This window comes from Anolis carolinensis, chromosome 3 (assembly GCF_035594765.1).
Source record: "Anolis carolinensis isolate JA03-04 chromosome 3, rAnoCar3.1.pri, whole genome shotgun sequence".
In the NCBI taxonomy this organism is placed as follows: Eukaryota; Metazoa; Chordata; class Lepidosauria; order Squamata; family Dactyloidae; genus Anolis; species Anolis carolinensis.
The window spans coordinates 14386140-14402125 of NC_085843.1; the positions used below are offsets into that span (position 1 = coordinate 14386140).

The window sequence follows — 15986 nt, forward strand, 5'->3', positions numbered from 1 at the left end:
TCCTTAGTATGGGTTAACTTTAAAATCTTTTTCTTATTGTACATTCCTGCTAAAAACAAATATGATAGCAAAATTTAAAAAATACAGTGTTCCCTCACTTATCACGGGGGTTAGGTTCCAGGACCACCCACAATAAGTGAAAATCCGCAAAGTAGGGACGCTATATATTTATACATTATTTTAGTAGTTATACACTATTTTAAGTTTTTCCAACCAATCATGTGTTGAGAAATCGCCTCCTTCTCCTCTCATTGCCAGTTGGGCTCCTTTTCTCTCCCTTTGGCTTTTCCTTCCTCCCTTCCTTAGGCTGTAAATTGTAATTTTTTATGATTTATAATATTCGTTTAGAGTTTATTGAAAAAACGCAAAACAGCGAATCCGCAAAAAGCGAACCGGGAAGTAGTGAGGGACACTGTATTCACATTTTGAATTAAGACTGTAAATTCCTCATATGAAAGGTTGCAAAGAGACAGAGCCCCGAGATGCACAGCTTTGTTTATCTTATAGTTTTCAGGTACAGGTGAAAGAGGTCAACCTTTGCCTGAAGAAGGTTTAGACTAAGAGGCAAAACATCGTTTTACCAAGTATGAAAACTACCACAAACCATGGTTTGCCCTTAACAGAGGGAGAAAAGAAAGGAAATGGAGCAGGAAAATGGTGCAGCTCCCACATTCCAGTTCTTCAATCCTGGCATGTACTTCCAAAATATAAAAAGGGTATGATTAGATCTTAGACTTTTCCTTAAGTAGTTGTACTTCCCGATGATACGATATTCCAACCCAGTAAAGATTTAATAACCTGCACTTTGTTTCTAGTCAATTCATAAAGAAAAACCAATGAAGTGACCAGCAAGTGTCTAAAGAAGTGATGTTAATAAGTGGCAAATGGTTAGTATTTGAAACAATCAATATTAAGATGCTAAAGCGACAGCAGAGTTCCAGATGCAAGACAGCCAAACAGTTTAACAGTTGTCAACAAATGGGGCCACCCTATAATTCTTACCAGATGTGCTTTTGGATACTCTGTCTGGCTCAGGGCTCAGATGTTTAGGTTTCATTTGTATCTCAACAGTTTGTTCTTCCCCAGCACTGGGAAGGACTTTGCCGGACATTTTGCTTGGAAGAATGGGCTTCACATTGGGACTTTGGATGGACTGTGAGGGATCTGATGGTAGATCTGAACTGTCAGTGCCATAAGGGCCTGGAGCTGTTTCTTCCTCTTGGGACACTCCTCCGTCCTCAACGTTGCCATTTAGAGCTGGAAAAGGGGACTGAGGCAGCTTTCCTGGTGGAGATGTCCCACTTTGAAGTTCATCTAAGCCGCCCACAGTATTGTCATTGGCTTTGACATTATCAGAGTCTAACAATGTGAATTCCCCAGTTTCTTTGCCCTCTTGTAGCTCAAGGCTTTGTGGACGTTCTTTCCTACTTACGTTGGAGGAGAACCTGACCTGCTTGAGTCTTTCAAGTGAGTTTTGGGAGTATCCTTCCAATTCTCTTTCAGGAGAAGCCTCCTTCTCCGTAACGCCTTCAAGGATAGCTGCGGGCGGCAATCCGCTTTTACTGGAGGGGTCCAAAGTTTGGTTCATACGGAGCACTTCAGAATCAGTGGAGCTTGAACTTGAACTACGTTTTAAGATGCCCCTCGGCGGTGTCCCTTGGCCGTTTGCTGGCTTGATCCTTCTCGATGGTTTGGAAAAGGAATCGTCGCTTGTCAAGCTGACGTCCGACGTCTTGTGGATGTTTTTCCGGGCTTTGGGCACCGGAGGCTTTCCTGCCGGTCTTTGCAACTCACCCGGTTCTGTGAGATCCTGCTCTGGCCTTTCTACCCTGCTGTAGTTTGTTAAGTTTACCCTGGGATGATTTTCTACTGAAGGCAAATGTGTGTCTGCAAGACAAGACAGGCACATAAAGAGAAGGGTAAAACACAAACGACAAATAAAAAGAAACAAACAAACAACATGCAACTAAATATAAGTAGTATGTGCCCCGGAGGAAGAAGGACATAAGCTCGCTTGTTAAGGGATGCACTACAAGGGGACACAGGGGTTAGACTGATCAGCCATTGAACACAAGGAAAACTATTACTTAGGGTTGCAGATCTGTGCATGTCCTTATGTGCTTAGCATGTTGCATCTTGCATGTAAGGAATCCCATGTTGTTTCTGCTTTATGGCAAACCAAAGGTGAACCTATCACAGACTTTACCTTTGGGACTACAACTCCCAGAATCTCCCTACCAGCGTGACAAACCTCTGCATTTATAATACATTATGACTTATCATTACACAGTTCTTTTACATTGCTATTGATTTAAAATAAACACAAGAAATATAAGTCATGCATCCCATATACAGATTAACCTACTCAGTCATCATATTAGAAACTTAACATAGCTGATACAGATTTCCCAGGGATGATCTGATTCTAGTATTGAATAAGAAGATTCATATTATACACATCGTGTGCATATTGTGTAAGTTTAAATTCTATAATCTTTCAGTTTTGCACAACACGTTATGATTATATTTACTTATGTCTTGCCTTTTGGTGATTTCCCAGATGCAGCACTGATAACACTATGTAACAAAATTTGTAAAAGTTTCTGTTCCTGGTTTGAAAGTGTTATTTCCTGTTTAATTGTGCAGTACTTACTTTGAAAGTAGTTGTTCTACTCCAGACACTTCATTTTTGTGGCTGCCACAAACTATGTTGAATTGGCTGAGACTCAATGAGATATTCATTGGAAAAACTATAGCAAAATGTGCTTCAGGATGTCCCACAAAAAGTTTTTGCAGTTTAATAAATGTTTCCCATATTTTTATGATATAACCAAGTAGGAAATGACATGTATAACCCAGGAAAAAACTCGTGTTACACACTGTAATTAAAATGAATTTCACCTTTGTCCAATCCTCCTGATAAACGAGCCACTCCATTTTCAGGTTGCCCACTTTTTGCGTTAACTTCTGTGACTGTTGTGTCATTAAATGGATTTTTCCTTTGCTGAAACAAATTAAATGTTTAGTTTAATATTATGTGTTCAAAAAGGTGATAATCAAGAAAATAGTACATAGTAACAGAAGAAGTGTCATCATTTATGGCAAAGATAGGCAGCAGTAGCTCACCAATGTTTTTGCATAGTAAATGCCATAATCCCCTACCACTGAGTACGGTTGATGGAAATTGTTGATGGAAATTGTACGGTTGATGAAAAGGTTTGGAAGATACCAAAGTTGCCCACCTCTGATTTAAAGGGACAGAAGCAAAATTAAACAGCAACATTTTCAGACATCTGAGTGTTATTATTAGCTAGTATTAGTATTATACAAATGAGAAAGATCTACCAGGAAAAAAAAACTTACCAGTAGTTTTCTGCAATTGAAATAAGCTGAGGACAAAAATACCTTTAAATGGGATGGCAAAGAATTGATAGGGACTGTCCCTCCCAAATCTGTCCAGTTCAAAGGTGGGTCATCTTGCAAGACAGAAATATTTCAACAGAAAACCCAATGCTTTACAGCTTTTAGTAGGTTTTTAAAACTCATTTCATAAAAATAACGCTATTTGTTAATGTGAGTTGGGAAACCATCCTCCATAGAAAGTCATGTCTTAATGTGGTGTTATGATTTGAGTGTTGGACTTCAGCTCTAGTGACAAGGGTTCAGATCGTTGCTTGGCCATGGAAACCCACTAAGCATATTATTATTATTATTATTATTATTATTATTATTATTACAATATTTATATCCCGCCCTTCTCACCCAACAGGGGACTCAGGGCAGCTTACAATAAAACGCATATATAAAAATTATACAGTGCAATATAAATCAGTTAAAAAAATATTATTAACTTACATCAGTATTCATAAAATACATTATAAAATACAGGTAGGCGTGTTCAGTGCATATGTGCACATCTATGCACTAAAATTAATGCACTTTGACACCACTTTAACTGTTATGGCTCTACACTATGGAATCCTGAGAGCTATAGTTTGGGTGAGGTACCAGCACTCCTTGGTATAGAGGTCTAAAGATATTGTAAAGCCATGTCAGGAGCGGCTTGAGAAACTGCAAGTCATTTCTGGTGTGAGAGAATTGGCTGTCAGCAAGGACATTGCCTGGATGTTTTATGTTTTACCATCCGCGTGGGAGACTTCTCTCATGTTCCCGCATGAGAGCTGGAGCTCATCCACACTCTCCTCGGATTCAAGCCGGCAACTTTCAGGTCAGCAATCCAACCATCAAGTCAGCATTCCTGCTGGCACAAGGGTTTATAACTCCCATGATTCCACAGCATTGAGCCATGGCAGTTACAGTGGTGCCAAACCTGGAACCCAACCCCAATGGATACCAAAGGCTCATTGTATTGACTTGTTATAAAATAACCTTGGTAATTGAACCAGAGTGTGTCTAATCTTTACATAACTTGTGCTTGACCGTACAACATTTACTGCATTGTTGGCATATTAGCAAGGCCTTCTCCCTTCAATAAATGCCAATTTATGTAGAACTATGTATCTAGCTCCTCCTGTCTAACCAGAAGATCCAGACTACAATCCGCGGCTGTTGCTCAAATTTCAATTTTTTTGAAGTTGTTTTGTTCCTTTATCCTATACACATGTCAAAGTAATCTTCAAAATGCTTTGAAAAACGTGACTGAAGCAGTAAGGTGATAAGGTTGGTCACATAAATTCCTTTCTTTGGCATTTTATCTGTAATCGTAAGTGTGGAAATAATCCATTTAGGGAATAGATAAAGGGAGACAAAGCCTGTTACTAATACTACTAGGACCATTCTGCGAGCAAATCAACTTTTGTATTTTATCTATACATACAACGCTCTTATTTTAAGAATACAGTAGAGTCTCGCTTATCCAAGCCTCTGGATAATCCAAGCCATTTTTGTAGTCAATGTTTTCAATATATTGTGATATTTTGGTGCTAAATTTGTAAATACAGTAATTACAACATAACATTACTGCGTATTGAACTGCTTTTTCTGTCAAATTTGTTGTTTAACATGATGTTTGGGTGTTTAATTTGTAAAATCATAACCTAATTTGATGTTTAATAGGCTTTCCCTTAATCCCTCCTTATTATCCAAGATATTCGCTTATCCAAGCTTCTGCCGGCCCGTTTAGCTTGGATAAGTGAGACTCTACTGCAGTTCTAAAATATTCTTCCCCTAGAGCAGTGGTTCTCAACCTGTGGGTCCCCAGGTGTTTTGTCCTACATCTCCAAAAAAATCCCATCCAGTTTACCAGCTGTTAGGATTTCTGGGAGTTGAAGGCCAAAACACCTGGGGACCCACAGGTTGAGAACCACTGCTCTAGGTCCTCTAGTGTAACTCTATATTATGCTGGGACCAGGAGTAAAGTAATTAAATCCAGCTATGGTTTCATGTGATTGCAGTCCACCTGGGAATGCATGACCCATGGATATGGGAAACCTACTGTGCATGTATGTTTTAACAAGGCCAATGTTTGCCAAGAAACACTCACCACTAATAAGACTCTTGGATAGTCAAATTATAATCTGAGTGCCCAGGCATTAAATGTTCAAATATATAGAAGCAAGGGTTTAAATCCAACCATTAATTCAAGGCAGGGTAGACCCACTGGAACTTATTCTATACATTTTAGTTAAAACATATACCTGGGTTAACTTTAATATGGGTCAATATGAGTACGGTTTCTCAACTCTTATCAAGTCATGCTACCTCTCTATTCTGTCTTGGTCAGACCACACCTGGAAGACTGTGACTAATTCTGGGCACTGCAATTGAAGGGAGATGTTGACATGCTGGAATGTGTCCAGAGGAGGGCGACTAAAATGGTCAAGGGTCTGGAAAACAAGCCCTAGGAGGAGCGGCTGAAAGAGCTGGGCCATCCAGAGACCTTGTGGGCCATCCAGTCCAACCCCATTCTGCCAAGAAGCAGGAAAATCACATTCAAAGAACCCCTGACAGGTAGCCATCCAGCCTCTGCTTAGGAACCTCCAGAGAAGGAGCCTCCACCACGCTACGGGTCAGAGAGTTCCACTGCTGAACAGCTCTCACAGTGAGGAAGTTCTTCCTAATATTCAGGTGGAATCTCCTTTCCTGTAGTTTGAAGCCATTGTTCTACGTCCTAGTCTCCAGGGCAATAGGAAACAAGCTTGCTCCCTCCTCCCTATGACTTCCCCTCATATCTTGATACACGGCTCTCATCATGTCTCCTCTCAGCCTTCTCTTCTGCAGGCTAAACATGCCCAGCCCTTTAAGCTGCTCCTCATAGGGCTTGTTCTCCAGACCCTTTATCATTTTAGTCGCTCGCCTCTGGACACATTCCAGCTTGTCAACATCTTCCTTAGATTGCAGTGCCCAGAACTGGACACAGTATTCCAGGTGTGGTCTTACATCAGAAGCTCTCTGATTTCTGTCTAACACTTAGACGCTCTATCCATTGATGACCTTGCGGATGACAATAAGGGACACAAATGGTACGGAAATTCTCTTCTTTTCTGCAATACGTTAGAACAGGCATCTGGTTTTCAGAAGACATTGAAAATGAACCTACCTTAGATGGGGAGGCATCTGTCCCTTTTGTATATTCTTCGGGCTTCTGTAATGCATTAGAGGTTGCTATGAATACTTTGGGACTGTAAAAGAGAAACAAGAAGGTGCCACCCTGTTACTTATAGCCTATCTCTATGGTAAACTTAAAGCAGATTATATATCAAGGATGATCAATAAGCAACCTCTTAAGGATTGTACTATTCCTAATCCATCACTGACTCAGAGCCCAATCTATCACCCTATAAAAAAGCATTCTGCAAGTAGATCTTCATCAAGGAGACCTAATTTCTTCAATTACATTTTCCACTTTCTGTCCATTTTTTTGTATTTATATTAGAAAGTGATATCTCCACAGCTAGAAAGGCAACTTAGACAACTGCATTGGATTCAAGGTGAATAGCATCATCATTAAAAGGTGGAACCAAACACCTTTCATATAGACTTTTGAGATTTCCAAACTTGGCTACTGGTATGTTTTCTATGATGAGAATTGGCTTTGAAATCCCTTTCAAGAGTCCATAAGAGGTTTCTACACAAAGGAAGTGAACTTGGCTACAGAGCAAGACTCAACAGACCGGTCACATGAAAAATAGATGCATGGATGCCCAACCGTAGCATTTCAGCTGGAGAAAAGCTTGTAAAAGTTACTTTTTCAAACTTTGATTTTAAAAATCTCCCAATTGACCTGGCTACAAACCCAAAGGATTCTGGGAAGAGGTGTCCAAAAAAGAAACATAGCCAAGCTCTGGACATGAGGCAATTACTCTGGAAAGTCCCAAAAGAAAGAAGTCTTAGGACAGATGCCGCTTAACTCAAGGCATGAAAGTCCCTCCCAGTTTAAATACTAACCATTCTCTTTCTCTCCACAAAGGAGAAAGTAAATACTACTTTAAGGAAGAGCACAGTTCAAGAAGTACAACCTTTCCCTCATTTTAAACAAGGGTGATTCTCCTTTGTGTACTTTGGAGCACAGATCACATTCTTTCAGACTTAGCACCTACAGCTATGGGAGGATGTATGTGTATATTTCCATCTCCCATACAGTTAACATTTACTCTTTGAAAAAGAGCAAAAGCAATAAGGATCCAGCATGCCAATCCACAAGGTAGCATCAGATGCGACGTATTCACGCAAGACTATGCCTATGACACTGGAACATAAAATTTTAAGAAATCACTAGTAATTTCAATATGCAAGAAAATTGAAACAGTTGCTTTTACATGCATGATGTTGGTACCCATGATTACATCAGAAAATCAGAACTCTTTTTGAAAGATAGTGACTTCTGTTTAAGAAGCCAGCTCCAAAATACAACAACACCAGTATGGTGCACTACCCAGTTTTCTCTCTGGCAAACACAATATTTCAAAATGCTCAGCAGAACTTTTAAGCTGCTGAAATACTTTAAATTTGAGGACTGAATGTTTAGACTTAAAAGGGGATACAATTTTCTCAAATTGTTCATCCCATTAGCTAGCTACACCCCTGGATTAGAACTAGCCTAGGACACCATAAGATCACATTGATGTATCATACCAGTATATGAACTGCAAGAGGGTCAACCCCACAGGCCTCATCTAATCCACTGAGGAATCAGATCCCTGCTTATAGGCTTTGTAAGCTAGCTCGAGGTAGCAGGGATTCCTTTCTGTCATGGTTTGCAAAGATACTATATATGTGTGTTAACTGGAAAATCATACGCATGAAGCCGATTGGATGAGTTTGCAAGGATCTGGGAATCGGTTCGCAACTGTTGCTGTCCTGCTGCTGGAGAACCAGTTTGAACAGGTTTCTCTCTGTGTGTATATGTGAGTCTACTGAGTACTGGCTGAAAAGAAGATGGTTCTGTACGCAGAGAGGCCTGACTATTTCTGAGGCCTTGTTTGCTGCCGATCTTCACTGAAACAGATTTATGGACTAAGAAAGAACGGTTTATGACTGCTGATTTCTGTAAGCTATTAGAAGGACTATTGTAAATAACATTGTTTTGTCGATCTCTTGGACTTAGTAAAAGTTCCTGTGTAATTTTTCTGCAAAGCTGAGTGGTGCATCATTCTGCAGGGTGACTCTGGGTTCATGGGCACACGTGAGAGCTTCTACCTATCATCCACAATCCCCAACACTTTCACCTCTTTCAACCAGTGATTTCAGGAACCTACAATCATGAGGTCCACGAAAAGCTCCCAGAAATTCAGACTACAGAAGGATTTTTTTGTGTGCTGTCCAATCATTTCTGACTTATGGTAATCCTAAGACAAACCCAACCCTTTCTGGGCTGAGAGTCTGCAATTCACACAAGATAACCCAGTGGTTTTCCATGGCAAGGTCAGGCATAGTCTCCAGAGTCATAGTTGGACATTCAAACCACTAGCTTACATTAGCTCTCACAAAAGGAGTATCCAACCTCAATTATATGGTCTAGCTCAGTAGTTCTCAACCGAGGGTCCTCAGATGTTTTTGGCCTACAACTCCCAGAAATCCCAGCTAGTTTACCAGCTGTTATGATTTCTGGCCAAAAACAACTGGGGACCCCAGGTTGAAAACCACTGGTCTAGCTAGTGCCTTTGTGAGACAACGCCGTTGTGTCTGTGTGTGAGATACAAAATTCAAGTCTCCTATTGACTTATGGCTGCCCAATGGCTTTCCTATGGTCTCCTTTGGTAAGGAATACTCTAAAGTGGTTTGCCATTGCCTTGCTCTGAAATATAGCCTACACAGCCAGATATCCCTTGGTAGTCCCTCATCCAAAAACACAAAGCCTGGCCATGTTCAGCTTCCAGATAGGCTATGTTGTCTTCAGGACGTTTAAGCAGACAGTGCTAGTCATACACTGAAGTTAATGAATAAATAAAATGAATTAAATCCCTATATGAAAGCTTGTGGCAGACTAATCTTCTGCATCTTAGCATTGCAACACCCTACTAAAAAAGGGTAGGGTGTTGCAAAAAGTTAACTACAAAAGTTATCAGCAAGTTCCTCTGGGTGTCAAACCTCTGACTAAATTTGGACTCCTCTTCTATTGCACTCAATGGTCCTGGCGGCGTGGGAACTTCTTTGTTGACATTGTTCACCCAGCTGTTCCTTGTCTTGTCTGACCTGCTTTGATTCGGCTCTGCTGAAATATAACACAGAGAGACCGAGAGAGAGAACAGGAAAAAGATTAAGTCTTGCATGATGTCTGTGTATGCTTAAAAGTAAAAGTGAGAACCATAAACAATTAATATCTGCCCCACAGCCAAGCCTGTAGCTAGGCTGGAAATGGATCTACCCTATATATTTATGTATAAGCCTAGAAATTTCAGTTTAAAAAGTCAGCCCAAAAAAACCTAGGTTGTTAGTACTGCGCTATAACTCTTATCAAAAAAGGAATCAAAATCCATAATTTTGGTCCCAAAACATGCTTTTGACTTACACATGAGGTTAACTCTAGGGCTGAGGGATGTTTCATTAACCCATAGATATTGTTATCATCCAACAAGATGAAATCATGCCTTGTGAAAAGGCATTTACCATTCCAACCACCCAACTCAGCTGTTTCCCTCACATATTCTTGTATAAGGCAGGAAGGGCAAGAACTTAATCCTCCAAAGTCCCTGTCCACATCCTTGGGATGTACAAATTTAAAAAAAAACACATAAATTATTATGGGACAAGTATATGATCAGGTTACCTCCGATGGACCTGAACCAGGCTTCACAACATTTTATGGATGAAAACGGAGATACGCATGTCCAAGCAACATCAGAATGCAAAAGTTGTTAACAAGGAAACTTGAGTTAATTGAATGCAAACCACTTTCAAAGCAATTGAAGTAAATGGAGGTCAAAGAAGGAAAGTGGGAGTAGGAGTGAGAAATAAAGTTAGCACTGCATACCTGTTTTCAAGGGCTTCCTCCTGATTGATGCTCGGATGATATCTGCTCCATGAATTTTGTCCCGGTGCCTCTTGGACTTGGCTTCATAAAACCATTGTCCACTCATATTCTTCACTTGGTCATCATCTTTAACCTTTTCAGGTAAATGCCTGGTAAAGGAAATTTAAGGGATTATTATCCTTATTTATTTATTTATTTATTTATTTATTTATTTATTTATTTATTTATAGTATTTATATTCCGCCCTTCTCACCCCAAAGGGACCCAGGGCAGATCACAATGTACATAATACATGGCAAACATTCAATGCCATACAACATACAGATAGAGACAGAGACAAAGACACAGATGCAATTCAACATTTTCCAGCTTCTGGCTTCATGTGGGTATGCTTGATTCCGGCCACAGGGGGAGCTTCTGCTTCATCATCCTTGATGGATTACTTCCTCATTCCTTTCTGCACACTGCTGGATGATTTTTATGGTGTTGTTAATTATTTAAATTAGCCTCCCAGCATAAGCAGTACCTAAATTTCCTACTTGATAGATAAAACTATATTTCGGGTTGCTTAGATCAACAATGAGCTGGGCTATTTTAATGGTTGGGCACTCAATCCACCCCGGGCTGGTTTTGAACTCATGACCTCTCTGTCAGTAGTGATTTATTGCAGCTGGTTACTAACCAGCTGCGCCACAGGCTGGCGCAATCTTAAACATACAGCTATGAAACCAGACCATGGGTACTCTCAAACACATACTTTTTTAAAAAGAGAAGCTTCTATCAATCTTGTCCCCATCCATGTGTGTGGGGTTACAACTCCTTCCACCTGTTGTCTGGGGATGATGTGAACTGCTGTACAACTGCTTTCAAAAGCACCATGTTGGCTAATGTTATCTTAAAGCAATTTTCTTCTTTATAGTTTTCCTACCCAAATTTGAAGACATTTTCAAAAGGAAGGAAGAGGAAAGTTACACATGCAGCAGAGGTGCACAAACGTGAGGTCACATATCTGGTGCCCTCTGGATGTTTCATACGATAACCCTCATAAGCTTCAGCCAAAATAGCTTGTGGTTAGCGTTGATGGGAACTAAAGATCAATACATCTGGGAAGTTATTGAAGGCTGCTCTACAAATATCTAGAATTTAAAACCAGGTTGGAGTGAGGAAAACACTAAGAAGACTACACTCCAACAATGGATAAGGAAGAAACATCATTTTCCCATCATTTGTGCAAATTCCTACCAGCTTCCACTATTAAGCATTAAATCTTTTGTCTGCATTTTTCCTTACTTTGGTTACAAATTCCTCCCCAAGAATGTTCTTTTGTAAACCAGAACAAGAGTGTTTGTTTTCACAGGGAAGCCAGATGCTTTTAAACATTCCTCTTGCAATGGCAGTGAAACCACTATAGCTCCTGTTCTGCTTCATTTATTCTCAAGTCTTGTAGCTCACTTCTGCCTGCTTCCTGCCAAGAATAGAGGAACCTGCAAGTTTCCTCCTTAGTAAGGTAGATAAAGGTAAAGGTTTTCCCCTGACATTAAGTCTAGTCATGTTTGACTCTGGGGGGTTGGAGCTCATCTCCATTTCTAAGACGAAGAGCCGGCATTGTCCGTAGACACCTCCAAGGTCATGTGGCCAGCACATGGGGTGCCATTACCTTCCTGCCGGAGCGGTACCTATTGATCTACACACATTTGCATGTTTTCGAATTGCTAGGCTGGTAGATGCTGGAACTAACAGCGGGTGCTCACTCCGCTCCCCGGATTCAAACCTGCAACCTTTCAGTCCGCAAGTTCAGCAGCTCAGCGCTTTAACACGCTGCGCCACCGGGGGCCCCAAGTTTCCTCCATACCAGGTGAAAAAAAGCAGAACAACAGGGCCTAAAAAGAACCTGGGCAGGGGAACAGCAGGCCTAACTATCCAAAGGACACCAAATCCTATCTGATTTTGGAAACTAAGCCTCATAAGACCTGGGCAGTTCTTGGATGGGAGACCACCAATGAATACCAGGTGCTGTAGGCTCAATTTCAGAGAAAAGAAGTAGGAAAACCACCTCTGAGAATTCCTTGTGTAAGAAAACCCTACAAAATTCATGGGGTCATCATAAATCAGGAGGTGACTTGAAAGCAAATACACACACAGGTAGGGTAGCATCAGGGATTTCTAAAGCGGAAGATTTGAATTGCATTTCTTGAAGGCTGAGAAAATATGACTTGGCCAAGATGACCCAAGGAGTTTCCATGTCTGAGTGCAAATCTGAACTCTTGTCCCATGGAGCCCCAGTCCAGCTCTATTACACAATGCTGCTTTTTGCTTACCTAAAGAACAGGCTTTCAAACAACCTTTTAAAAATAAAAACTCTTCCAGTATAACTGACCTTCCTCACCTGCTATTGTGTAAGACCACTTGAATAAATGTGACTGGTCATAAGGGAACTAAAATACCAGTTATATTATAATGCATAACTTTGTCTTCTCTCATTACTGTATATCATCTCGTGAACAAAAAGGTATGTTAAATACTCTGAAATACAATTCTATGCAAATAAAAAAGATTCCAAACAATTTACTCCAGCTCCCTAGGTCATTCAGTTGTTTGATTTTGTTCAATGCCAGCTTTATGAGGAAAAACAATACAATTGTGATCACATTCAGATGTCAATATTAAGCCCTGCCTGAAGAAAGACCTAAATGGAGTGGGCAACTACACTGAGAGAAAGGGCAACCACCACTTGGCCAAATAATACCCTGTCCCCAAGGAACCATATTAACACATTGTAAATGACCTGGGTGGGACAACAAATCTCTCGTTTTGTTTCTTCTTTTGTTTTGGCTAACATTCAGCAATGTTTCCCCATCTTATTTTTTCCTCTTCCTTCATGTTTTTAGTTACTATCTCCATTTTTGTTTGTTTAAATCCTGCCACTTCTCCATATTCTTATAGTGTTTTCAGTCATGGTTCCATTCTATTCAAGGGTCTTCCAAGATTATCATCAAATCATCTACGAATGTCTTTGTCGTATAACTTTGACCTCATGTGTGCTCTCCTCTAAAGTCTTTATTTGTCTACTATTCCTGATCAAGATTTCCATTGGGGGGATAAAAAGTAGTGAGGAAAGTGGACAGCCTTGTCTCTTTTCCTTCTGGATTTTGCATGAGCTTGTTAGATATCTATTGACTAGGATCTTTGCATTTTGAGTGTTGCAAACTAATTTTATCCATGATATGTAAAGGGATTTTATCTATATGTAATTGGTCCCCAAATCCATCTTTTCTGTTAAGGATCTAAAGAATCTCCAATTCAGTTTATCAAATAATACAATTCTCATGAGTCTGTAGCATTGAGCCATGGTACCCTTAGAGTCTGGGGAGGCTCAACTCCTTTGCTTTATCTTATATTGAGACATCTGTTATGACATATTGAAAATGGCTTTGTCATAGAAAAGAGACTGACGTAATGTATGATGAATCTAACATTTTTGATTCACTTCCCTTAGCTCTGTATTTCTCTAGTTCACTGACAAAGGGTGTGACCCAAGTAATCGTATCAAGGTTGAGTCACCTAGATTCAAAGGACTGCTGGCAGTATTAAACACATTTGTAGCTGTCGTTTTTAAAGAAGTTTCAAAACTCTGCTTTAGTTGTATCCAGAATGGACTATTACAAGGCTGTCTATAGAGGCTGCTTTTGAAGACAGTTCAAAAACTGCAAGTGGTTAAGGACAGGGCTTCTTAAACCTTTCCTTTCATGACCCATTTTGGACAAAGAAAATTTTACAGAACCCTAGGTATACAGGTATATCAAATAGGTATTTTAAAAAATCAAATGGTGATAACAAATCAGCATTTTCAAGGCTTTTTATGAAGTGCAGCTGAAGCATCTATTGGCGAATTTACTGTAAACACTACACAACAGATTCCTAATACAGTAGAGTCTCACTTATCCAACACTCGCTTATCCAATGTTCTGGATTATCCAACGCATTTTTGTAGTCAATGTTTTCAATACATCATGATATTTTGGTGCTAAATTCGTAAATACAGTAATTACTACATAGAATTACTGTGTATTGAACTACTTTTTCTGTCAAATTTGTTGTATAACATGATGTTTTGGTGCTTAATTTATAAAATCATAACCTAATTTAATGTTTAATAGGCTTTTCCTTAATCTCTCCTTATTATCCAACATATTCGCTTATCCAACGTTCTCCCGGCCCGTTTATGTTGGATAAGCGAGACTCTACTGTACATGTCTAAAACAGCCATTAGGTGAACTTTAAAAAACTTTTATAGTCACCAGATTTTTCAGGATCTCAACATTGAGTGAAGCGGACCCCATTTGAGTCAGGACCCGCAGTTTAAGAGGCAGTGCTCTAGAAGACAGCAACTCAAGGAACAGAGCATTAAGCCAAGTATGTATTGAACAATGGCTGCAGATTAGTTTCCAAGATTAATAGCATCCTGAAGATCTTTAATGCTCTGGGATGTTTCCTAAGATACTAGTGGATCAATTTTATTCTTTTTCTCTCTTACATGCACCGAGATATTCTTCTCCAATTTGAATCAATGTAAGTCCAGCACACATTTTAGAGGAGGCATGGGCAAACTTCGGCCCTCCATGTGTTTTGGACTTCAACTCCCACAATTCCTAACAGCCTATTGGCTGTTAGGAATTGTGGGAGTTGAAGTCCAAAACACATGGAGGGCCGAAGTTTGTGCATGCCTGTTTTAGACCCTCCCTTACAAGAACCTGAATTGAATGGCACTTGGGAGGTGCAGATTCTGTAAATATCAGGGCTTGTTTACACAGTCATTACTACCAGCAGATAACAACCCTTTAAGCAAATTGATGCTTGATGTGAACTAACAGCATAAAATAAATATTTACTTCATATAGAAAGCACACCCAACCATGTAGACACAAAACCATTTTCATTCCACAAGTATCTCTCCTAACTGTGAAACTTGAAAAATAATTAATTCCAATACTCTAGTCCTGTTAGTGTAATTACACATGTGTACATTCCCTTACATATGCTATTGTGTTTTCTTTGTTGTTGTTGTTATGCAATATGTATTCAATTCATGGCTGAATAAGAAGACTTCCACCCGAGTAAACCTTGTACATGGGTCTAAATCATATTGTTAGTCCCAACTAGAGAAAGCCCATCAGATTTACCAGCATGTTGACATTTGGGATGAGTAGAGCCTTCTTGGATGGCGTAATTACAGTAAAACCCTGTATCCATAAGGGATACGTTCCCAGACTTCAGATGGATACTACAAAACCATGAATAGCAAGCCCTTTTAAAATGAAGGATTTCTGGCCCAAATATACCATAAAACTGAGCTGGAGGACTTACAAAATGCCCAGAGAAGACAAATTTTATTGGGCATGGATAAATGAAACAGGGAGATCCCCATATCCACAGGGGATACATTTCCAGCCATATATAACTAACCAAAACCATGGATATGACCCAAAAGCCATTAAATACCCCAACTTCCAGTCCTAGCACACCACAGATTTGTCATGGAGGACCTAAAGATTTC

The 15986-nt window shown here is 39.9% G+C and overlaps 1 protein-coding gene across 8 annotated transcripts in view; it reads right to left on the reverse strand.

The window, feature by feature from the left end:
- Nucleotides 1-15986, reverse strand: part of sytl2 (synaptotagmin like 2) — a 93004-nt gene that overhangs the window by 28899 nt on the left and 48119 nt on the right. For 5 of the 8 annotated variants that reach the window (XM_062977078.1, XM_062977077.1, XM_062977076.1 and 2 more), the window contains exons 3-7: nucleotides 10433-10581; nucleotides 9550-9673; nucleotides 6560-6641; nucleotides 2902-3004; nucleotides 1003-1887 (exon numbers count right to left, since the gene is read on the reverse strand). In XM_062977078.1, the coding sequence (XP_062833148.1) occupies nucleotides 1003-1887; nucleotides 2902-3004; nucleotides 6560-6641; nucleotides 9550-9673; nucleotides 10433-10581 (1343 nt within the window). The remainder of the gene's footprint in view (nucleotides 1-1002; nucleotides 1888-2901; nucleotides 3005-6559; nucleotides 6642-9549; nucleotides 9674-10432; nucleotides 10582-15986) is intronic. The other 3 variants (XM_062977079.1, XM_062977081.1, XM_062977075.1) reach the window with 2 other exon arrangements.